Source organism: Macaca fascicularis, chromosome 17 (genome assembly GCF_037993035.2).
Source record: "Macaca fascicularis isolate 582-1 chromosome 17, T2T-MFA8v1.1".
NCBI classification, from domain to species: Eukaryota; Metazoa; Chordata; class Mammalia; order Primates; family Cercopithecidae; genus Macaca; species Macaca fascicularis.
Window position 1 is genome coordinate 6,421,158 of NC_088391.1, and position 23,623 is coordinate 6,444,780.

The window sequence follows — 23,623 nt, forward strand, 5'->3', positions numbered from 1 at the left end:
GCTCACTGCAACCTCCACCTCCCAAGTTCAAGTGATTCTCCTGCCTCAGCCTCCTGAGCAGCTGGCATTATAGGCTCACACCACCATGCCCAGCTAATTTTTTGTAGTTTTAGTAGAGACTGGGTTTCACCATGTTGGTCAGGCTGGTCTCAAACTCCTGACCTCAAGTGATCCGCCCGCCTCTGCCTCCCAAAGTGCTGAGATACAGGCATGAGCTACAGCTACTGTGCCCGGCCACACCTTGACATTTTCTATCAGATTATGACAAAAATTTTTAAATAATGAGCAAAAATTATAGATTACAGCAATGTAATTTAATAGGTTACATGGCATTTAGGGATATATAAGAGAGTATATTTTTCAAATAACCACTCAAAAATGTGTGTGTCTAGGGAAGTTCAGTGTGTACTAGAAATAAAGATATGCATGGTAAGTAATGACAAAGGCACAAGTCTGTATTAATCTCAGAACATAATAATAGAAAACTAAAAATTTTATTGTTAGCATAAGTTGAAAAATGTGCTATTTAATACAGAGTTTGAAAGTAGAGACTCTTGAGTGAAATGTATACATTCATTGCGAATTAAAACACCCCAATATTAGAATAATGTGGAATTGTACAAATAGGCAGAAACATATTGCTTTAAACCAGTTGTTTGAAAGGCACATTAAAACAGAAAAACTTTTTGAACATATTAGAAAAAGAAATAATAATAGACCATAAAAGCCATTTAGAAAAACACCAAGACTAACCACAAGTCAGACCACAAATGATGTAGTTAATTTAATATACATGTACACAGTTTGTGTGTATAAACGTATTTTTTAAAAGTTGAATTTTATTAGTAAAGTTATACATTGAAATGTAGGAGATGCCATTTCTCCTATTAAGTGGTAGTGCTCCGTTGTTGACAGTGCACTGACAGTATAATGCAGCAGTTCAGAGGGCGGATTCTGGACCCACACTCCCTGTATTTGAACCCTAGCTCTGCTACTGATGAGCCAGTATGAACTGCTGATATGAACTCTCAGTTCAGCTGAGGCCTTTCTGGCCTTAGTCATCTCATCTGTAAAATTAATCTGTGTAGAGGACTTGGCACGTAACTAACATTCATGTTGTTGTCAAACCATTAACTCCCTTCTTCAAAACTCTTCAATGAAATTTCCTTTTAAAGATGAAAGGAGCATTTTTTCTGCAACTAGACCCTGCACTGTCTGGCCCCCACCTATCTTTGCAACCACGTTTCCTACCAGTGTTCCCCGGTGAATTGTGCCATACCCACAAATGCCTTCTTGAATAAACCCAGGTTTATTCAGGAATAAAACCAGGTATCTACCACTTCAGAGCCTTCTTGTTTTAACTTCTGTTTGAAAAGTTCTTCTGTCCACACCTGCTTAGGTACGACATACATAAGTAACCCTTTCCTCTGGCTAGTTCCTTCTCATCCTTCAATCCTTAAACGTCACCTCAGAGAGACCTTCCCTCACCATCCTGTACACACTAGTTGCCCCCATTATTCTAATTCTCTTTTTCTTTCATTGTACTGATCATAATTGGTAGGTTTTTTTAAACATGTATTTGTTTGCATTTTCTAATGTCTGTCTTCCTTATGTGATAGATTACTCGTTTTGTTACCCACTATGACATGCCGAGAATGGTACCTGATACATAATTGGCCTTTGCTGTGTTGGATGAATGAAGGAACACTAACTGCTGGAACATAATTACAGCCTTTCTAGAAAGCAATAATTACCAAGAATTTAAAAAAAAAATCATTCCTTTTGATATAACAATCTTTTAACAAACTTTCTTAAAGATATTACAAAGAGCGGCACAGTGGGGGCAGCACAGCGAGCAGGGCGCTTGGGGTGCAGGTGCAGGGTGTCGGGGCGTGCGCGCCTCTTGGCTGCTCGCTGACGGGGCCCCGAGCCGCCGATTCCTGCCGAGTGTAGAGAGGAGACATGTTGGTCTCCCTGGACTGAAGAGAGGGAGAAGCCCAAGACTAAGATTCTCAAAATGGTTTATTACCCAGAACTCTTTGACTGGGTCAGTCAAGAACCATTTCCAAACCAGAACATGGAGGGAAGGCTTCCTAAGGGAAGACTTCCAGTCCCCAAGGAAGTGAACCGCAAGAAGAACGATGAGACACACGCTGCCTCCCTGACTCCACTGGGCAGCAGTGAGCTCCGCTCCCGAAGAATCAGTTACCTCCCCTTTTTTTAATCGTAGCACCTCCATTTGTATTACATACGGTGTATGGGTATTGATGAGGTCATGGTATCATATATGGGATTTTTTTCTGTGTAAATCATCAAGTATAAGAAGAAACTATGGGACTCTAAGCCTTGCTTTAGAGATTTTACCGTGGACAAATAGGTATCATCAACCCAGTTTTTAATCATTCTGACTCAGGTGAAAACGCTCAGAATTTCACACTGTCTGAATCCACGTTTCCAACCCTGACAGGTGGGCCTTCAGCCTGGTTCGCTACAACAGTGTCTTCCACAGCTCAGACTCCCACCGCACTCACACAACCGGTCCACTCCTGCCTTTTCACTCACACAGCTCCCGACTACTTGCAGAGGCTGAGTCCCCCCTTTTTTTTTCATTTAGATGTAACAAACCTAGTAGTTTATGTTCATCAGTTGTTTGTATAGCTCTTTATTTTATCCATGTACTCTTTTGATGTATAGAAGTAGTTTGAAACTCATTGTTTCCTTGTGGTAAGTGACTCAGATGCTGCCACAGGACCTGAGACACTGATGGGTGGTGCTATTTTGGACTTTCAACATGCTCCTTGGCGAGGTAGCGCCGATGGAGTTATTTTTTATTTCCATCTTCTAAGAAGGTGTTGGTACTCTGTTTCCCTGAATGTTGTTCTCTAGACTGGACTGACTTGTTTTCCTTGTGTCTTCAGCGTGGCTTTCTTCCTCAGTGTGGCAGGTTGAGCGACTGCTACCAGAGTGTGAGAGACGATTGTCTCGTTGACTGGCACTCACGGACATGCAGTCACGGTAGCGGGAGCAATCACAAAACTGTAATTTACTTACCAAATCTCTTCCTGTCCGTAGCCTCGCCTGCCTGACTTAGAGAAAGAAAAGCAATAACTTTACAGGCATTTTGAGGTGCCTCTTTGGGTTCTTTGTGTTTGAAATGATATTTGTGGAAAAAAAGAGCAAAACCTTTTTAAATAAATTCCCCCTGAAAAAAACCCAAAACACTAGCATCTGAGTAGGAATATGAAAATGACACCTTTTCCAAATATTAAATTGGAAACCAATGTCTTTACAAAATCATAATGCTTTTTTAAAAGGCAGAGCACTCTTTTTTTGGCAATTTTGATAAGCCAGGTGTAGATTTACATTTTTGTCCTTGCTCCCAACGAAATGAATAAACAAAAATAAAATACTATCTACTCATGGAATGTTGTTGTGTTAGCCGGTCTGAAAGCCCACCTTAATTTTTATATAACTGTCTTTTAGCTCTTCTTTTGACAGAGCTGGCCTTGTTCTGAACTGTTTTGCTTCTGACTGTTTTGCTTCTGACCGATGACGCATGCACTGCACTTCTTCGTTTTCTTCTTGCTCCCCCATTGGCCTGAGTTTCTTGTGCATTCCTCCGCTCCCTCCTTGGTTAGAATAGGTATATCAGCTGTGTAAATAGAGCAAGAAAACAGTATTCTGCATCTGTAGCATTTATGTAGAGTTGCAGTTGTGTACTGCTGAAAATGCAGGCTTTTGTAACAATGTGATCTTTACTGATGCACTCATGACAAGTACCCAATGTGTTTTAGGTATTTTAGTAGTATTTGTTTAATAAATATGCAAGCTGTAAAAAAAAAAAAAAAGATATTACAAAGAATGGTGCAATGGCCATCACAGAACTGATGGTACTAATTACAAATTATAAAATATTTACATGTCTAACAACTAGAGAATAGTTTCATTGAGTGAATTATGACACACACAAAAGGTGAACTGTTATGTAGTCATTAAAAATTTTTTTTGGTAAGTTTAATGTTTCAGTGTTACAGACAAAAGCAGACTATACAATAGTGAAAATAAATTACAGTGTAAATATATTAACAAAAGAATTTATCAAAAAAAAGTAAATTTGAGTAGCTAATTGTATTTTCTTAATTGTATTTGAAAATTAACTTTCCTACAAAAGCACGTGTTATGTTCTAGAGGAGAAAAAAGATTGTATGTGTTTTTTTAAGTATCAGATGTGTTAAAAAAATTTCATGAATAGACCTGGTGGGGTGGCTCACACCTGTCATCCCAGCACTTTGGGAGGCCGAGGCGGGTGGATCACGAGGTCAGGAGATCGAGACGATCCTGGCTAAAATGGTGAAACCCCATCTCTACTGGAAAAAAAAAAAATACAAAAAATTAGCTGGGTGTGGTGGCGAGTGCCTGTAGTCCCAGCTACTCGGGAGGCTGAGGCAGGAAAATGGCGTGAACCCAGGAGGCGGAGCTTGCAGTGAGCGGAGATCATGCCACTACACTCCAGCCTGGGAGACAGAGCGAGACTCCGTCTCAAAAAAAAAATTCATGAACAGATTCATGCTATTATGAGAACTTATAAGAATCTAGAAGCTATTTCACAATAAAGAAGAGCCTTGCTCGTTATCATCAGTAATTAGAGAGAAGAATTTTCTTGCTTTAATTAAATTTTTGTTATTACTTGTATATTAAACTATTGTCTAGCCCATATGGATCATAGCATATTAAATGCGTATAAGAAACTTAGCATATTTAGTCCAGCTACAGCAGGTGGTAAATTCCTATTTAAGAATTGAAATATATCACTAAAGATGTGATAAATAGGCTGAATATAAAAGCTCTTGTAAAAACACTCTTATAGAATGTGAAATGTAAATATAAGATTTAGTAGCAAGAAAAAAGCAGTATATTAGGAAAATGGCAAAAATAATTTAATATACCTTTACTATCTAGAATATAGAGAATCAATATGAGTATGTTAGCTTAACAAAAGTCTTGTCAATAAAACAAAACTATGCTTTTGGTTTTACAGATTGATTTTATTATACTTGATGGTGTTATTTCTATAAATGATAATGTTGAATTTACAAAATCTGTTAATACATATCAAAAAACCTTAAAAATGTTTATAATCTTTACCCAGCAATTTTAGGAATTTTTGATAGATGCATGCAGAAATGTTTTCAAGGCATTTTTTTTTTTTAATTTAAGGATCTAGGAACAACCTCCTTAATGTTGAATAGGAAGTGAGCTATATAAATTATGGTAAATCCATGTCAGAAAGGTAATTTTGTAAAGATTCTATCAGAAGAGTAATTTCCAGATTAAAATTTTAGTGATATAATACTAAATGAGAAGGATGCAAACAGTATATTTAGTTTGATACCTTTTAAATTTTATAAGGAGAAAAAAAGACAAAAAGATTACTCCAGAATGTTTAAAGTGATCATTGTTAGTTCAGAGATCATAGATGATTTTGTTTTCATTGTGCTTTTCTCCATTTTATGAATTTTATCCATTGAGCATGTATTACCTTTGAAGCTTAGAAAACAGAACACAAAAGTCTCTTGAAAACCCAAGGTGTACTGTGTTTTGGAGTTGATGAAGAGAAGATGGTGCCCAGCTTCACTGCCTGCTTACTGTCCAGGCTCACCAAAAGATAGCCTATCACTCTTAAGATATAGACACCCTTTTATATTGCAAATGGAAATGCAAAATGATTCAACACCTGGAGAAGTAAATTTGATGATACATAATAAATCTACCTAGGCATGTATCTTTCCACACAGTGAATTCTGCTTTTAGGAATTTGTCCTAAAAATATACCACAATAGTGTAAACATATATGCACAAAGTTAGCTCATTGCAGCATTGTTTCTTAATTACAAGATATTGGAAACCACTTAAGCATGCAAGCATACGACACTGAGTAAACTATGATATAAAATATGCACATAATGGAGCATCTATGGCTGTAGAACGGAATGAAGATGTCTGTAAACGGATAAAATATGATTTATAGGGGATATTATTACCTTTAAAAAGTTTTTAAAAGTCCAGGTTTAGAACAGTCAATCTGTTAGCATGATTTGATCTGATAATTCTACTTTTGAGATTTTATCCCAAGGAAATTATATGGTGCATGTATCAGGGCTTTGGGGGATGGGCAGGGAGCATAATTTTACCCTGGCAATGGGAACATCATTAGGGTTGCTGCCAAAAGTAGGGGGTGGGAGTGGCATAAACAAGTGTCTGTTAATAGAAAAATACCATATAGTTAGTAAAAGTAATACACAAACATCTAGATTTGTCAAGGAAGTAATACTTGGGAAGATAGTACACAAAGCAAAGTTAGTTCTGGTATATTACCAAATCTATAAATTAGCATTGTTTAGAATAATAATTGGAGTTAGAGTGATTTTCAGATTTGAATGTAAGTTATGTTCACTTTTTAAATAAATCAAGTTAAATTCATAATAATGAAAGAAAGGAACTATTTTGAAAGCTAAAAGTTTTTTGATACTATCTCTGTGCCTTGATACTTCTCCTTTTAAGATGCATTTGGTCTCCTTGATGTTATTCAGCCTTCTAGTCTTCAACTTAGTTATCTCTTTTTTCTTACCTGACTCATTAGAATTTGTTTAAACTGTTATAAAATTTTACAGCTTTGCAAAAATGCAATTAATGAATCAGATATGAAAAATCCATTTCTATCTATTAAAAAAATACACACATATATTAATATGTGTACACATTCTTTATTAGAAATAAGTTGTATCTGTGCCCAGAAATTGAAAAGTGTATTTGTATTGCCATGCAGTTTGTGTACTGTACATCCATGTTGCATTGTTAAGAAAGTAATATTACCTGTGCTAGGCTCTGCTACAAGAAGTAAATGATCTTTGTGTCAGTGAAAATAGAAGGTTCTGTCCCATATTGATCTCCTAGCACTTAAACTACTGTGCTATGCCTCAGTTGCCTAAAGTAGGCAGCTTAAGAATTTTGTAATTTAAAAACTCAAAACCCCATAATACCTGCAGAAAAAGAAAAAAAAAAAAGAAAAAAACCTTGGATTTTAAGGATACTAATTTAAAACTAATCTGAACAATGTTTATTATTTTAAATACTTTTGATGATAGACCATTGATAAAAGACCATTTTAGTTTAACTTGTTCTTAATAGGAATAGACGAAATAGGGTTACTAGAATGGATTGGAGGAAAATGTGAAGGAGTTATAAAAAGAAAATGCTATCTTTTATTAGCACTATTACTCTTGTGAAATTCTTGTTTTATAAAATACCTTGATTTGCATTGAAGATGACAGTCAAAGAACCCCTTTCATTCCCCCTGAAATGGGACTTCTTAGGTAAGTCAAAAACTAGTTAATATCCCTATGATTTTTGAGTACTGCCAGTGTGTGGCACATTCTGAGTGCTCCCTTTATCTCCCAACAGAGGGTGCAGCCCCAGCTCTGTGGCTTTTGCATGCAAGATCTCAGTGAGTCCTGGAGGCGCTCTGTTTCTCAGATGCCAGGCAGCCACGTCTGTGAAGCTCTCCCTTTCCTGAATTTATCTCACCCATTTAGTCTAGACTATGACCTCTTAGAGGGCAGGAACTGTTTGTTTGTGTCTCTGTTGATCCTCAGTGCCTCTTAATTCAGTAAACATAAGAATGAATGTATAGTATTTGAACTGTTTACCGTAGAGGATGAAGTTAGGTGTTTAACATTCATGTTGTTTTTATCAGGAAACAGAATTGGTTAAGAATTCTATGCTTTTTTTCCAATTTAAACAGAGGAAGGCAAGAAACAACTCTACTAGAAGTGGATAATTTCTCCTTGAGCTTAAAGGTGTTCGGCAGTAATACTGGAGTAAACTTTAGTATTAGAGGTAAAAAATTCATACCCCTGAAAAAAAGATGAAAAACTGTATTATAAAGATATCATCACTGGATTTCCAGATTTATCTCTATCACTTAACTCCTTAGAAGATTTCAGTAAAACAGTTTCTAAAACTTACTGAATATGTGTCTATTTAAGACTTTGCTGCCTGCTTTTGAATCTCATAGGACTTTTGAAATGTAAGATATGTGTCAGTCACTCCCTTCAGTGTGTATTGTACGAAATAATCATAGAGTAACTAGAAAGTTTACCACCAGGCTGTGTTATTTACACATTTGTGGAAGTTTAATTCTGGACAGATGACAGAGAAAAGCACTGACAATACAGTTTCTTATGGATCGTCGTCATCTTTTAATGGAGAGATCCATCAAGAATCAACTTTTCCTGTTGACTCAAAATCTCCAATTTGCCTTCATACATTAGTAAATATCTGAAGACTTCATTTCACCCCTAGAATAAAGTTATTGCTGTTAACTTGGCAGATGTGCCACCATTCTCCACTTCCTATGTCAGATAACTCTGATAAATGCTGGCATTTTCTTTCTCAACCCAGTCCTTGTCCTTGTTCAAGATAGAGCTTTTTGAATTCTTTATTTTTCCATCAGAGTTGGCTCCTAAAACGAAAGCTATTTGCTATCCTTGGTGTATGCCAAAATCACTGGTGCACTCTCCTCCAGCATGACAGATGCTGGAGAACAGAAAGCTTCTGCCAGGATGGTTGTCCCTGCAATACAAACATCTGCTTTAGGAAATATCAATGAGTTTTTTGGGAGTGCAGCAGCAAAAACAAGAAGAAAAGCCTGGGATAAATAAAACAACAATTAGATAAGGGAACCCATTGCTTCAAACAGTAGTATCTCATTGATTTATATCATTTTTCAGCTGGCAATCAAGGATGATCTATCATTATTTTTGTGCATGGCTTTGCTGTACTTGAAGATGTTGCCATGATATTATAATTTAAATCATGTAGGATTTCTGATCTCCATGGCAAAAAATACAGTTTAATGGAGTATATGCCTCATCAGAATGTCACCAGAAAAGTTCTATATGTTCTTTTAAGGTGATTATGTTTGATAGCATATAAAAGATCAGAGATTATTTACCAGAGTTACCTCTAATCACTTTACATGTAAAGTTTTGGTGCTAGAGCTTAAAAACTTGCTATCAAATTCTGCTACTGATAGACAAGGAAGAAAAGGAACCAAGAAATTAGTTTTTTGGGCGAGTAGAATATTGTTTCAAGATGGCACTAAGTACTAAAACAAAAAGTATTCATCAAGTCTTTCGAAGTCTTAATACTGATTAAACAACAAAACAGAACCCGTGACAGGGCCTTTCCTGTGTTTTTCTCTTGAGATTCCCATTAGATTACATTCAGAAGAGAAGAAATTTAGAGTTTGATTTGTCTACTAAATCATACTATCATTCCCTGGGGCATATGCAGTGCTAATGGAAAGTAACATGAGGAGGGACCCATCATTTCTAAATAGTGCCATTACAACAACACTTAAGACCATTGGCTTTTGTTTATGACTATACCATGCCCAAACGAAATCAGAATTCACTTAAGAGAGAGTGTTGGGATAAAAGTGAGATGCTGGTAAGGTGGAATCTGCTTCAGATGGCGCAGTAGGCAGTGAGTTACCTAGCAAAGTAGTTTTTTAATTATTAACTGGAGCTTGGACCCCAAACTCTTAATACTAGGTTGGACCTTGACAAAGATACTATTTATCCTCTTACCAGTGGTCAAACTTAAGATTTAGAACTCGACCAGTCCAGTAAGTCTAGAATAAAAGAAACCTGAAATGAAAAGCAAGAGAGGGATTTTCCCCATCGTCAAGTGCCAAGCCAATACCATCCATCCCAGGGCTTTTCAGAACTGTGTCCCAGCTGCTGAATGAGTAAGAAAATGTGTTTAAAAAGAGGGAAGGAGAAAAAAAGATGGTGTGAGATCTTTTCCACTCCATCTCCGATGGACAGAGGAGAGACATGTGCACGTATTCACTGCGCTTTTGCCAGATATGGAGAGAATCTTTTAGGATTGAATACTCCAGTGTTAGAAAAGTCAGTCACGGCAATCTAATCAGCTTGTACCTCTGGAGAAGGTAGTGGGATTTGGGGTAGGGTAAAGGAGGCATGGGTGGTAAAAGGGACTTTTTAAACTGTGTGCAGCTTTATAGTTTGAATTGTTTAATTGAGAAAATGTCTGTGTATTACTTCTGTCATTAAGGGAGAGGGGAAAAATCCAATTTTAGAGCAGAAGAAAGCTTAGGGACAAAAAACGGCATAGCAGTGACATAGTTGTGAAAGGTTGCAGTCTATTCAAATAATGGTAAAAACATGAAAACAGGCAGCAGGAGCAGTGGGAAGCAGGGAAGGCAGGGCTGCCGATGATGGGAAGCATCCCGTCATAAGGACTGGACCTCATGTAGGGGTGGGGGAGGACCAATCAAAGTTAAAGTAGAAGTAGGTGTTCTTTTTTTATAGACGGAGTCTCACTCTGTCACACAGGCTGGAGTGCAATGTCCTGGTCTCAGCTCACTGCAACCTCCGCCTCCCAGGTTCAAGTGATTCTCCTGCCTCAGCCTCCCGAGTAGCTGGGATTACAGGCACACACCACCATGCCCAGCTAATTTTTGTATTTTTTAGTAGACTTGGGGTTTCGTCATGTTGTCCAGGCTGATCTCGAACCCCTGACCTCAGGTGACCCGCCCACCTTGGCTTCTTGAAGTGCTGACATTACAGGCGTGAGTCCCTGTGCCTGGCCTTTTTTTGTTTTTGTTTTTTTGAGATAGAGTCTCACTCTGTTGCCCAGGCTGGAGTGCAGTGGCATGATCACGGCTCACTGCAGCCTCCACCTCCCAGGCTCAAGCGATCCTCCCACCTCAGCAGGAACTACAGGCATGTGTCACCACGCCTGGCTAATTTTTTTAAAAAAATTTTTTGTTGAGGTGGGGTCATACTGTGTTGCCCAGGCTGGCCTTGAGCTCCTGGACTCTAGCAGCCCTGCCACCTCATCCTCCCAAAGTGCTGGCATTATAGGCGTGAGCCACTGCACCCAACCAAAATAATATTTTAATCATAATCGTAAAACATAGTGAAAGCAAAGACATTTTTGAAAAGGTTCATTCATACACTCATCACTCTACACTTTTATTCTTCTAGTCCTTATTCACAGGAACTTTTTTTTTTTTTAACCTAGTTCTAATCACAATCTATATATCATTTTGTGTTCTGCTGTTTTTACCTAGTCTTCTTGTAATAATTTTCCATGTGGAAGGTGGAAGGTTCTAAGCAAGAGAGTGACATAATCAGACTTGTCTTTTATGAAAATGACCCTGGCAGCAGAAGTGAGGATGAATTTGAGGGAAGAGATTCAAAATGGGATTAAAGAGTAGGGAGTGTATTCAGCAGGTGTTTAGGGAGTCCTGCTCTGAAGAACCATGAGAGGAGAGTTCTAGCATAAACATGGAAGTTTCTTCCTGAGTCCGCATTGTGAATTGGGAGCAAGCCTTTTCCCCTTAGCCAAGTAGAAATGCTGCCTGATTCCATTTGGAAAGCCTTTCTCTGCCTTCAGCAGTTTGCACTATCTCAGAAATCTGGTTTCTCTCTGAAATTGGCTGGGCCCTAAGAGACCACAGAGACTTAACCAGTGTTGATTGATTACTGTGGTGCATGAAAACAATTTTATTTGTCCTGGGTAGCACCTGTGTGTAGCTCCCAGGGACTACTGTTAGTGTTGTGGTTAGAAGTGTGTGTGTGTTTGGGGGGCTGGGGGCGGGGGAGTAGTGATAGAGGTTCTGAGATTTTTTGTGAATAAAACATCAGTATTATTATTACAGCAGTACATATTAATTCCAAAAATTGCTACATACAAGTACTTTCAGGATGATAAATTAGGAAGGGAGCCCCAGACTATTCAAAGACAGGGCAGACTCTGCTGCTACCCAGTCTTGCTGATTATGTTTAGGGCAAGTCATTTAACCTCTCTGGTGCCTAGTGGACTCAACTTTAAAAATCGTAGGAGTTTTTAACCTCTGAGATGTCAATGCTGCCATTTCAGCAATACATTTTTTTTTTTTTTTTTGGCTGGGAATAATTATCTTTGGTAGGTGATAGGCTAGTATACTATACATTAAACGTTGGCAGTAATAGCTTAGGGGCCATCACTCTATCTGGTCAGCGAAGCCTGTGAAATGGTTACCACTATAAACAGACTTCATTACGATCTTTGATTTTAAAGTGATTTATGTCAGTATTCGAAGAGGTGTTCTAATCTAGTTTCACTTTTATTTAGCAGACTGGTAAAATTCAAGTCAAATCAAGTAGATCGCAGAATAGCAGAGCGAGTAAGGAGTAAACCCGTTGCCTTTTTCTTCCTCTTTTCTGCTTTCTCTCCCCTCATCCCGCCTTACTCCTGCTCCTCCTTCCCTTTCCTGAAGAAAGGGCAGCCTTTATTCATTAGTGTAGTAGATACCATCATAAAAGACTGTAGATGGCAATCAGTATATATTTTAAAGATTTAAAAACTGAAACCTTTGTAAACTCCTACTTTAAATTTTAGCTTACTTTTTCACTTAAAAATGAAAACCTCAAAACTGTTCCTGTCATGAAAAATTCCTATTACTTTACTAACTTGTTTCTAAAGTACTTTGTTAAATTCCTCAATAATTCATTTATTTAAATGTAGGTGCATACTTCGTCATTTCCAAAAAAGGATTTCTGGTGATTCCTTGCCTGTAATTAATTTGCTACTTGGTATTAAATCATCTTTCTCGATTCATTTTCCCTTTAAAGTCAGAGCAAGACATTTTATGTACTTGAAAGAGTGAGAAGGAACCACAACATGACTTTGTGAGATGCTTGCCAGTAGTGAAAACAGACTGATAATAAGGCCAAGAAAAGCCTCAGCCTTCTGTGGAGAAAAGCACGCTATATCTGGGCCTTCATGAAATTTGCATACCACTTTGCATATATACATGCACAGTTTCTTTGGTGACTTCCTGTATTTGGTTTTAATTTTCGAATAAATGAGATTTTTTAAAAGGTGGATTTGTGTTATATTGGCATATTGTCTATTTAAAAGAAACCACTACTGTCTACTGAAAAAAAACACTATTTTGTTTCCACAGAAACCTGCTAATATTTTAGTTATGGGTGAAGGTCCTGAGCGAGGAAGAGTAAAAATTGGTATGTTATATCTTTGCTAAGTCACAGTGTAGCACTCTTTTAAAACTTTTGCAGGCAGCTATATCACTTCTGATTTTTGCTGTAATATGCATATATTCATATAGTTCCATATGATCGAAGCCATTTCTAAAGAGTATGCATAAAAGTAAAAAATGTTTCACACTCTTGAAAGGTGTCAGACACTCCTAAAGACTGAAACATTCTAATTATGAAACCGTGCAAGTTTCCCAGAAACCTCTGCTTTCATTAAAAATAGCCTCTAGAGGTGAGGGGCTTCTATCTCTGTTAGAGGCCAGCCTCACCTTTAGTCACACGGGCATACATACAGCATGCTAATAATCCTATCAGTCATGTTTGCTTGAGTCAGATTAGATGAGCACATATGTCTCTGTTGACCTCGTCTAGATTAGGAGTTATTAACACAAACTCTAGGGAAAACCATGAGGCTGGATAGGTACAGAACCTTAAGTTCTAACGAGACTGTCTTGTAGTAGGCCTTTGCCTGATGGGAAAAAAAAAATTAATGGGCATTCTCTACATATTTTCTGATAGCTCTATTTTCTTAAATATCAAAGCAAAATTTTACCCACTTCTGGTCTGATAATCTGTAAGGATAAAACTAAATTTATTTAATCTGATTATTTTTTTCATTGTCATTTCCAAGTTGTGTTTGTCAACATATATTTAGTTTGTTTTGTGTATGTGTAGAAGAAATGTTTAAATTGTATTAATTTAAAGACATCAGGATTGTAACAAAGTTAATAGTAACTTCTGATCACAAGATTTAATGTAAATTGGAAGTAACAGCTGATTTGTATCACTTCACCAACAAAGAAACACATGTGTGTTCTTAACCCTTCTAATATTCTTCCTTATAAATCCCCCCAGATCCCACTTTCCACTTCTAATTAGACTCTTAAAATACTCTGTTTTTGATACAACTTTCAAATGTTTAGTTATGAATAGATTTGATGGCCTTAACGAACTCCAAGTTTGGCTTTCCTTGAGAAGCAGACCCTGTCAGCACTCACCCTAGTGCCCTCAGAAATGCCTGTTAAGTCTTTACATGTGCTTTTAAAGGAGTCTCTCCAGTCCATTTTGGTGGCATCAAATTCAAATGTAAGTTCAAAGCATGCAAAATAGAAAAGAACCAGCCGAACAGTAATTACAAAAGTGTTCTTTACTGTATAATTTAGGGAAAATTTATGTAATACACTAAATCTAGTTTGGAATTATACTTCTATGTAATGTATATGATGGCAGGTTTGGGGAACACTACATCTTAAAGCATTCACATTTAAGAAGAAATACTAGTTCTTCTGTAAATCAGTATTTAGTAATCTTACTCATAGTTTTAATTATTTGCCAACTTTTGGGTTTTTTTTTTTTTTTTACCTTCGTAATTAAGTTGATTAAAGTAAGGCCTACTTCATTAAAAAATGTGTTTTAGGAAAACAGAACTAAACCTATCAAATGGTGGGTGAGTTTTGAAATTTTTCAATAGGTGGTATGAATAATGATCATTCAACATGTATTAGGCAAAAGCTATGTGTAATGACAACTGTACGTGATACTATTAGGGATAGATATGAAAGAGACACAATTTTTGCCTTTAAAAGATTATGGTATAGCAGGATAAACAGCCATGCCCGAATAACTACACTACATGTTAAACTGTGTTAAATGCCATGACCAACTGTATCTAATCTCAGTTCTAGCTCTGAGGTGTGAGTTTGTGACCTTTGTCAAATCACCTAACTTCTTGAACCATATTCATCTGGAGAAGGAGGTGATTTAATTAGATGACTTTTAAAGTCTTACCTAGCTTTTTTAAAAAAAAATACTGTGATTCCTTAAAATTAAGTTAGTGAAATTCAACCCAAGTAATGGGGGAAATAATGGTGTTAAAATACTGCATAGTCAACTTCTGATTAATTACACTAGTGAACAGGCTTGTTGATGCAAATAATGGAAAGCCTTACTGTAACTGATCCCATTTCCTGGTGCTTGTGACCAGTACTAAGAATGGAAATGCAGCTCAACAACCCTGTCCCTAACGGTGGGGTGACACATGGAAAGACAAATCTGCCCAGAGAAGCAAGGTCACCCTTGACCTCAGGCAGCAGAGCTTGACTATAACCCCACTGAAGAACTGGGTAACAGTAATTTGAAGAGAATGGAGCTCTCAAACTTGCTTTTTGTAGACTTCTAAAATGGATAAGATGTTTTGTTGGTTTCTTCCCCTAGAATTCAGCACATTTTTCATCTTACTGAATAAGATGGTAAATTAGACTAATTGGTTAGATTTGTAAAAACCATTTACTTAGCATGATTTTTTTTTTTTATTTTTTATTTTACAGCCGACATGGGCTTTGCCCGATTGTTTAATTCACCTTTGAAGCCTTTAGCAGATTTGGATCCAGTGGTGGTTACATTCTGGTACCGAGCCCCTGAACTACTTCTTGGAGCAAGGCATTATACCAAAGCTATTGGTGAGCAGAACTAATTAAAATTCCATGAATTTTTAAGTTTCTTTAAATGACACACATTCCTATATATTTTTAAATTAAGTAGTATAGCAAATTATAGAAATAAGAGCAGGCTGGATGTGATGGCTCATGCCTGTAATCCAAGCACTTTGGGAGGCTGAGGCAGGTGGATTGCTTGAGTCCAGTAGTTTGAGACCAGCCTGGGCAAAATAGCGAGACCTTGTCTTTAAAAATTAGCCGGGCGTGGTGTCATGTTCCTGTAGTTCCAGCTACTCGGGAGGCTGCGGTGGGAGGATTGCTTGAGCCTGGTAGGCAAAGGTTGCAATGAATCATGATCGCACCACTGTACTCCAGCCTAGGCGATGGGGAGACCCTGTCCCAAAAAATATAAATAAATAAATAATAAAAGTAAGAGCAAAGCCTAACTCAAAAGTCTACTACCTAGAAATACTATCAGTAGCAATAGGGGTATATCATTCCACGTACCTCTCTCTGCATAGAAAGATATCAAAAATCTTTGTAATTAAATGGGATCATTTATACATTCTATTTAGTTTTATATTTAATTCATAAAACAGTACAATTTTGAAGTCCTTTAACTTCAGACAAGTGTTTCTTTTACCAAAAGAAATAGTAACTTCTAAAAGTGCCCCCTAAAATTAAAGGAAAGACATTATGAAAAAAAAAATTAGCACTTTAGGACATTTTAATCCACTTTTCTGTTTTTAATAATATCAATCACCTCCCTATTATAAACAATGAGGAAATTAGTGCTCTTACACTTCTTCCCCTACCAACCTCTCAATCTATAAGCAGCATTAGTAATATCATCATCATCACTTTGTCAGTGTTTACATTTTTTTGTTTGCTAACCATAGTTCCCACAGTTGTTTATACTTAAGTTACGAATTGTTGTGAATTTAATGCTCAGCTGCCAGGCCTCTCACCACTGCTTGTCCATTACTCACACCTTATTCTGCTTCATTCTCTTTGGTTGCATTATCATCAAGTAGTTTTTTTATGTGCTTTACCTTTCTTCTTTTCTTTATTTTGTGTCTGTATGGTTTCCTTAACTTGTTCTGTATCCTCCAGGATGATATCAAACACACTTCTCCTTTACTGGGTAACTGCATCCTGAAGTTTTCTAGTTTGGATTGGTTGGTCTCCAAGCATATTCTACCATTTCATCCTGCCTTTTCCCTTTTTTATTCCTCTGGGTTAGATCTGTTGCTTTCTGGATTTCATTTCTTATTTTGCTACAGTATGTTCTCATGTAAATTCCTTTGGAACTGTATCTTAGAGGTAAAATTTCTAGTTCTTGTATTTCTGAAAAATGCCAGTATCATACTTGCTAACTTGCCCAGGTTTACAATTCTAGGTACAAAAGAATTTTCTCTCAGAACTTGGATGACACCCCTCCATTGCCTTCTAACGTCAGCATTGCTTTTGAAGTCCCTGCCAGTCTTGTTCCTAGTCATTGGTAGACCACCTGGGTTTTTTTTGTTTCTGGAAACAAATAGAATTTCTCATCCTTGTATTTCACAGTGATATGCTGACCACTTGGTGGGCACACTCAATCTGAAGTTCATATCCTGTATCTGTGGGAAATTCTCTTGTGTAGTCCTTTGATTTCCTCCTCAGTGTTTTCTGTTTCTCTCTTTCCTCAACTCAGTGTTGTCATATGTTGAATTTCTTGGATTAATCCTTTATACTACTTTTTTTCTCATGTTTTTCTGCCTTTGTCATATCCATTTCTAAAAACCTCTTCTTGTTCTCTGATTATTACTTTTTCATAGTATCTTGTATTTTTTCATAGAAAGAAAAGCCTAATATCTATGAAGACAATGACAACATTGCTGATTTGTTTGTACTTTGCAGTATTCCCAGAATAATTATCTGTGTTTTCTTTATAGTCACTCTTTTCATTGCATGTTTTGATCTCTCCCTTCCATGTCGCAAGCGTTCTTCAACTGTTTGGTGACCCTTGAGTGTCTCTTTGTATTTAACAATCAGGTTACTAAAACTGCTTGAGAACTTTGTATCAATCATGGGACTTAAAGAGTGAGAACTTTGCCGGGCGCGGTGGCTCAAGCCTGTAATCCCAGCACTTTGGGAGGCCGAGACGGGCGGATCACGAGATCAGGAGATCGAGACCATCCTGGCGAACACGGTGAAACCCCGTCTCTACTAAAAAATACAAAAAACTAGCCGGGCGAGATGGCGGGCGCCTGTAATCCCAGTTACTTGGGAGGCTGAGGCAGGAGAATGGCGTGAACCCGGGAGGCGGAGCTTGCAGTGAGCTGAGATCCGGCCACTGCACTCCAGCCCGGGCGACAGAGCGAGACTCCGCCTCAAAAAAAAAAAAAAAAAAAAAAGAGTGAGAACTTTAGGGTGATCCAGCAGAGACTGGGGTAACTTCTACATACCAGAAGGTGCAGGTCTTTCCTCTGAGGCCGAAGTCTTCAGGGAAGAGTCCTCCAACTTTTGGCCCATGCTGTATGTACCTGGCAGCCCCGGCGTGATCATAGAGAGTAGGGAGGAGGATCCGCTCCTCCTGTTCAAATACAGACTTTGTAGCTGGTATTCCCAAGAACAAAATCTTCACAGCATTGTAGGGGAAAAGTCTGCTTCCTACTCAACGACAGCACTGTGTCCTGAGACCTTCTCTGAACTGTCTTGTCTGCCTTCCATCTTCTAGGTCTCCACTTGGCCAGTTTCTTCTTTACATTCAGACCTTAGTGAAAATAGTACCTCTTCAGAGAGAACTTCCTGGATCACATAGTCTAAAATAGCACCCTACTTCCCCCTTCACACTTTCTTTTACCTTATTGTCTTCATTGACTCAAAGGGTATCTAAACTCCACTAAAACAAATACACCTCACCTCACTGTTCACCATTGCAAACCAGTGCCTATATAGTATGTGGTGAGAACTCAGTTTTCTTTGTTGGATACTTGAATGAATCTTGTCTCTGACAGTCTCCTTCTGTTCTTGTTACTGTGCATTTGCACTTTTATTACTTTGCTGTCAATTAAATGTAGATTCAGGAAGGGAAAAGGAGCAATGTTTGTGATCTTTCCCCCATATTAATCTTGAATCCAGTATGTCATTTCCAAAAATCTTTATGTTCATTAATCTTCATACATGCCTTAAGATCACATTTTATTTTACAGAAAAATAAGTCCGTTAGATATGGGAATTCTCTATACTATCTTTGTAACTTTTCTATAAATATAAAATTATTAATACAATATTTAGTTTTTTAAGTCAGTTAAAAGGAAAAATAAGGATTATTTATCTAGTCCTATTTTGGAATACATGTTATTACCTAAGTACATATTTGGGTATCTTTTTTGCAAGCGTACTCTAAATGCATTTAAGGACATATATAAACTAATATGATACACAGCGATTTTTTCCACTTAGAAAATGAATATTTAAAAGCAGTGTTACTTTTGGTAAAGTGTATTAACAAACTCTACAAATAAGAAAGTGATGCTATCGCAGAAACTTGTGACTCTGGCTCATTGTTTATTAACTTCTTATTTTTCCTGAGAAACTTCTGTCTTATTGGAAGCATTAAGATTTATATAACCTGGCCGGGCACGGTGGCTCAAGCCTGCAATCCCAGCACTTTGGGAGGCCGAGGCGGGTGGATCACGAGGTCAGGAGATCGAGACCATCCTGGCTAACACGGTGAAACCCCGTCTCCACTAAAAAATACAAAAAACTAGCCGGGCGAGGTGGCAGGCGCCTGTAGTCCCAGCTACTCGGGAGGCTGAGGCAGGAGAATGGCGTGGACCCGGGAGGCAGAGCTTGCAGTGAGCTGAGATCCGGCCGCTGCACTCCAGCCTGGGAGACAGAGCGAGACTCCGTCTCAGGAAAAAAAAAAAAAAAGATTTATGTAACCGTTTATTCACTAGGATATTCTGCAGTCTAGCAGTTCTAATGCAGGGTGTGTGCCACAAATCTAAACTACCAGCCCTTAGGAAGCTGGATTCTCCTGTCCCAATGGCTGTGTGATTTGGGAGAGAGAAGGCCTTTCTTCATCTTTTCCTCCCTCCTCCTCCTCACCAACATAAGCATGTATTGGGTACCTACTATGTAAACTTTTTAAAACTTAGGAGGACCAAGTGTGAATTCAAATTATGGGCCTTACCCTGAAGAGATGTACAGTCCAGTTGAGAAGACAGTATGAATATATGCATACAATAATTTAGTCATCTTTGAACCATAGAAGTAACAAAGACCACCAGCCCAAGTTGTCGTCTTCGTTCTGTCATTCTGGGGGTGTGTTTACGCATTTAGTGCTTTAGCCTCAGTTTCTGAAAATGAGAATTTAGCCTGAGTCATCAATTAAATCTCCCTACACTCGAAAGTTCTGTGCTTTTATTGATTTATTTAGAGACAGAGTCTCGCTCTGTCACCCAGGCTGGAGTGCAGTGGTGCAATCTTGGCTCACTGCAGCCTCCGCCTCCCAGGTTCAAGCAATTCTGCTTCAGCCTCCCGAGTAGCTGGGATTATAGGCTTATGCCACCACGCGCAGCTAAGTTTTGTATTTTTAGTAGAGACAGGGTTTTGCCACGTTGCCCAGGCTGGTCTCGAACTCCTGACCTCAAGTGATCTACCTGCCTCGGCCTTCCAAAGTGCTGGAATTACAGGTGTGAGCCACCACACCCAGCCAGAGTTCTAAGCTTTTAATTAAAAACAGCTGCCATCTGAGGCCGGGAAGTTACAGAGGGAACTGACTTGGGTGCAAATGATTGAAACCAAGGTCAGTGCCATTTTCTCAGCACTGGTGATCCCAGCCCACACCCTCGTCTGGTGTACACCTGCTTGCCCAAGATCAATCTTGGACAACACTTTCTTCTATTGAAACATTGATTCAAAATTTATAATATACACAAACCATTTTTAATTTAAGTTTTTCAAAATAAGGTCGGGTGCAGTGGCTCACACCTGTAATCCCAACACTTCGGGAGACCGAGGCGGACAGATCACTTGAGGTCAGGGGTTTGAGACCACTCTCACCAACATGGTGAAACCCCATCTCTACTAAAAATACAAAAATTAGCCAGGCATGGTGGCGGGTGCCCGTAATCCTAGCTGCTCAGGAGGCTGAGGCAGAAGAATTGCGTGAACCGGGAGGTGGACGTTGCAGTGAGCGGAGATCACACTCCTGCACTTCAGGCTGGCGACAGAGCTAGACTCTGTCTCATAAAAAGTAAAAATAAAATAAAAATAAGAATAAGGAATTACAAAATGAAACCTTTTCCTTAATACCAGCCTCTACCACACAATCCCATTCCTCCTGTCTCCTGCAAAGGTAGCCTAAAGATTGAGTAAAATGCTCAACAAATTTCTCACACCACCCTTAAAGCTGCTTACCAAGAACTTCCCCAGCATTTTGGCTTCCCTGTTTGATAGTTGAATTGTGAGCAGGTGATAGAAGAGCCTTTCTAGTTGAACATATAAATAATTGGTGAATACATTCCATTTAGCGGAGGGGTTAAATCTGTTACTGAAGCTACTAAGAAGGAGCAAAAGCATAGGGAAAAAAATATGATCAGAACACGTCAAACTCACATGTTCCCCCTCTACTACAAACAGATTGTAGTGCTGTGGTCGTTTATTCTGTTGTGCAGAACTGCAAGCTGAGTCACTAAACCAAAGAGAGGAAATAATAGGTTAGTAAACATTGTAATCCCAGGAACAAAGTTTAATTCACTTTTGAGCGTTTTGTTTTTTGTTTTTTTTGGTCTGATTTACTTTGGGGAGAAGGCTAAAAAAGGGATGTCAATCTCTAATTCAGTGCCACTAAAGTAGTCTTAAAAGTCTTACTGCCGGGCACGGTGGCTCACGCCTGTAATCCCAGCACTTCGGGAGGCGGAGGCGGGTGGATCACGAGGTCAGGAGATCGAGACCATGGTGAAACCTCGTCTGTACCAAAAATACAAAAAACTTAGCCGGGCGTGGTGGCGGGCACCTGTAGTCCCAGCTACTCTGGAGGCTGAGGCAGGAGAATGGCGTGAACCCGGGAGGCGGAGCTTGCAGTGAGCCACTGCACTCCAGCCTGGGCGACAGAGTGAGACTCTGTCTCAAAAAATTAAAAAAATTTAAAAAATTAAAAAAAAAAAAAAGTCTTACTAAAGTATGGCCTTTTAAGCTCAGGTGTTTGTCCTCAAATAGCTGAATAGTCACTAAATGTGAGGCATTCTGCTAAGTGGGAAATATACATTTAAATAGAGAAAATGAGAATCTCTTCCCTTTTATCAAAACAAGAAGCTTACTATTACTACACTTGTTGATTCAAATATTATTGAGCAAATTCTTTTTCTCCTCCCAAATTTGGTCTGTATAGCATGCCAATTCCTACTGTTTCTTTTGCCTGCTTAGCCCAGTGACTACCTATGAGCATCACACATTTTGAGAAGTAGATGAAATGTATGTTTTTAATTGGGAAAGCCATTTTGTAAGGAGTTTGGCAGTCAGGTGAACACTAAAGAGACTTCCCATGAATTGGGCACAATCTGGGGAAAAAAAAAAAAGACGAGGTAGGAAAAAGAAACTTATTTACAAGAATTAGAAATTTTATCTGAAATAATAGCCTTGGAATCAGCTGACTCAAAGTTCATGATTAATGTATGGATCAGGATTTTGAAGAAAGGAAGAATGGTAAGATGGATAAAGGTGAGAGAGAATAGCAGATACAAAGAAAGAAGAGTTACTAGATGGGAGGGAGTTAAGGTTCAATAAACTATTTTTCCTGATGACCGGACTTTTTCTTTAAAAAGCAATGTAGCTTTGCATACATTTTTCCTGTGAAATGGGGTCTTGTTATGTTGTCCAGGCTGGAATCAAACTCCTGGGCTCAAGCAATCCTCCCGCCTCAGCCTCCTGAGTAGCTGGGACTACAGGCATATGCCAGTATGCTCAGCTAAGAGCAGTATAGCTTTAATTATGGCTAAATTACTTACCTTTCATCTTCCTTTACATATTTTATTTTCTTCTTTGGAGTTTTTAATAACCAGATGAATTGTTACGGTGTTTATTGGGTGTGCTGGTAGAATTTTAAACATGCAAAGCCATCCATCATCTTTTTATGATCCTACTTAGCTGCCTATGTGGCTGTTGATTATCGAAGGTTAGATCTATAGGGGGTACCCATATAAAAAGAATAATCACAAAATAATTTCCCCATATACCTTTTGATGCCAAAAACAAAATAGGTTGGCCTGTGTTTCTTGATGAGACTTTTCCATATGGTGATATTGGCTAGGCTTGGTTGTCTGATATGTAAATATGATGTCATTTTTTAAAATCACTTGCTGCAGTCAGTGTGAATCTTTAAGTAAATAATGATTAATTTGTTACTTTGAAATGTAAATGTGTGTAATTTTATATTGAATTAAATATCTCTTCCAGTTTTGGAATTTAGGAATTCTCATTTTAGGTTTTTTTCCTTATTTCCTGTTTAAGTGACAGTTATTAACATATCTGAACAATCAGCTTTAATAAAACAGTAATTTTTATTTGTCCCCTTTGGTTATTTATATTTGTCACAGGTATTGGTTAGGTCAGTCAAAAACTGTATGTTGAGGGTCTGCTATATGCACACCACTGTACTTAGTGTAGGATTTGTTAAGAGTAGAAATGAAATATTTTCAGCTTTAAATTCTAAATTGGCAAATAGATCTTACCTCTACTAATAGTTCTTTTGAGTACAAAGTTAATATGAATGAAAGTAAATCTGTATCTTGTGAATGAAAGGAATTCACTTTGTTGTGTACAGAGAAACCCATTTGCCTGGCTTTTGTCAATAATTCATTTGAATTTATAACCCCCCGCTTTTTTTTTGAGACAGAGTCTTGCTTTGTCGCCCAGGCTAGGGTGCAGTGGCGTGATCTTGGCTCACTGCAGCCTCTGCCTCCCGGTTCAAGCAGTTCTCCTGCCTCAGGCTCCCGAATAGCTGGGACTATAGCCACATGCCACCATGCCCGGCTAATTTTTGTATTTTTAGTAGAGATGGGGTTT

At 38.2% G+C, this 23,623-nt stretch overlaps 1 protein-coding gene, 1 long non-coding RNA gene and 1 pseudogene across 5 annotated transcripts in view; 2 read left to right on the top strand and 1 right to left on the bottom strand.

Annotated features, from left to right (window-relative positions):
- CDK8 (cyclin dependent kinase 8) overlaps nt 1-23,623 on the top strand; it is a 150,784-nt gene that overhangs the window by 114,346 nt on the left and 12,815 nt on the right. For 2 of the 4 annotated variants that reach the window (XM_005585519.4, XM_005585520.4), the window contains exons 5-6: nt 13,043-13,100; nt 15,461-15,592. In XM_005585519.4, coding sequence (XP_005585576.1) covers nt 13,043-13,100; nt 15,461-15,592 — 190 coding nt within the window. The remainder of the gene's footprint in view (nt 1-13,042; nt 13,101-15,460; nt 15,593-23,623) is intronic. The other 2 variants (XM_065533083.1, XM_074021741.1) reach the window with 1 other exon arrangement.
- Nucleotides 1,869-3,848, top strand: LOC102130816 (neuronal regeneration-related protein pseudogene; annotated as a pseudogene).
- Nucleotides 19,843-23,623, bottom strand: part of LOC135968070 (uncharacterized) — a 121,646-nt gene continuing 117,865 nt past the window's right edge. Inside the window, exons 2-3 of the long non-coding RNA XR_010582515.2 lie at nt 21,176-21,251; nt 19,843-19,914 (exon numbers count right to left, since the gene is read on the bottom strand). This is a non-coding gene — a long non-coding RNA (uncharacterized lncRNA). The remainder of the gene's footprint in view (nt 19,915-21,175; nt 21,252-23,623) is intronic.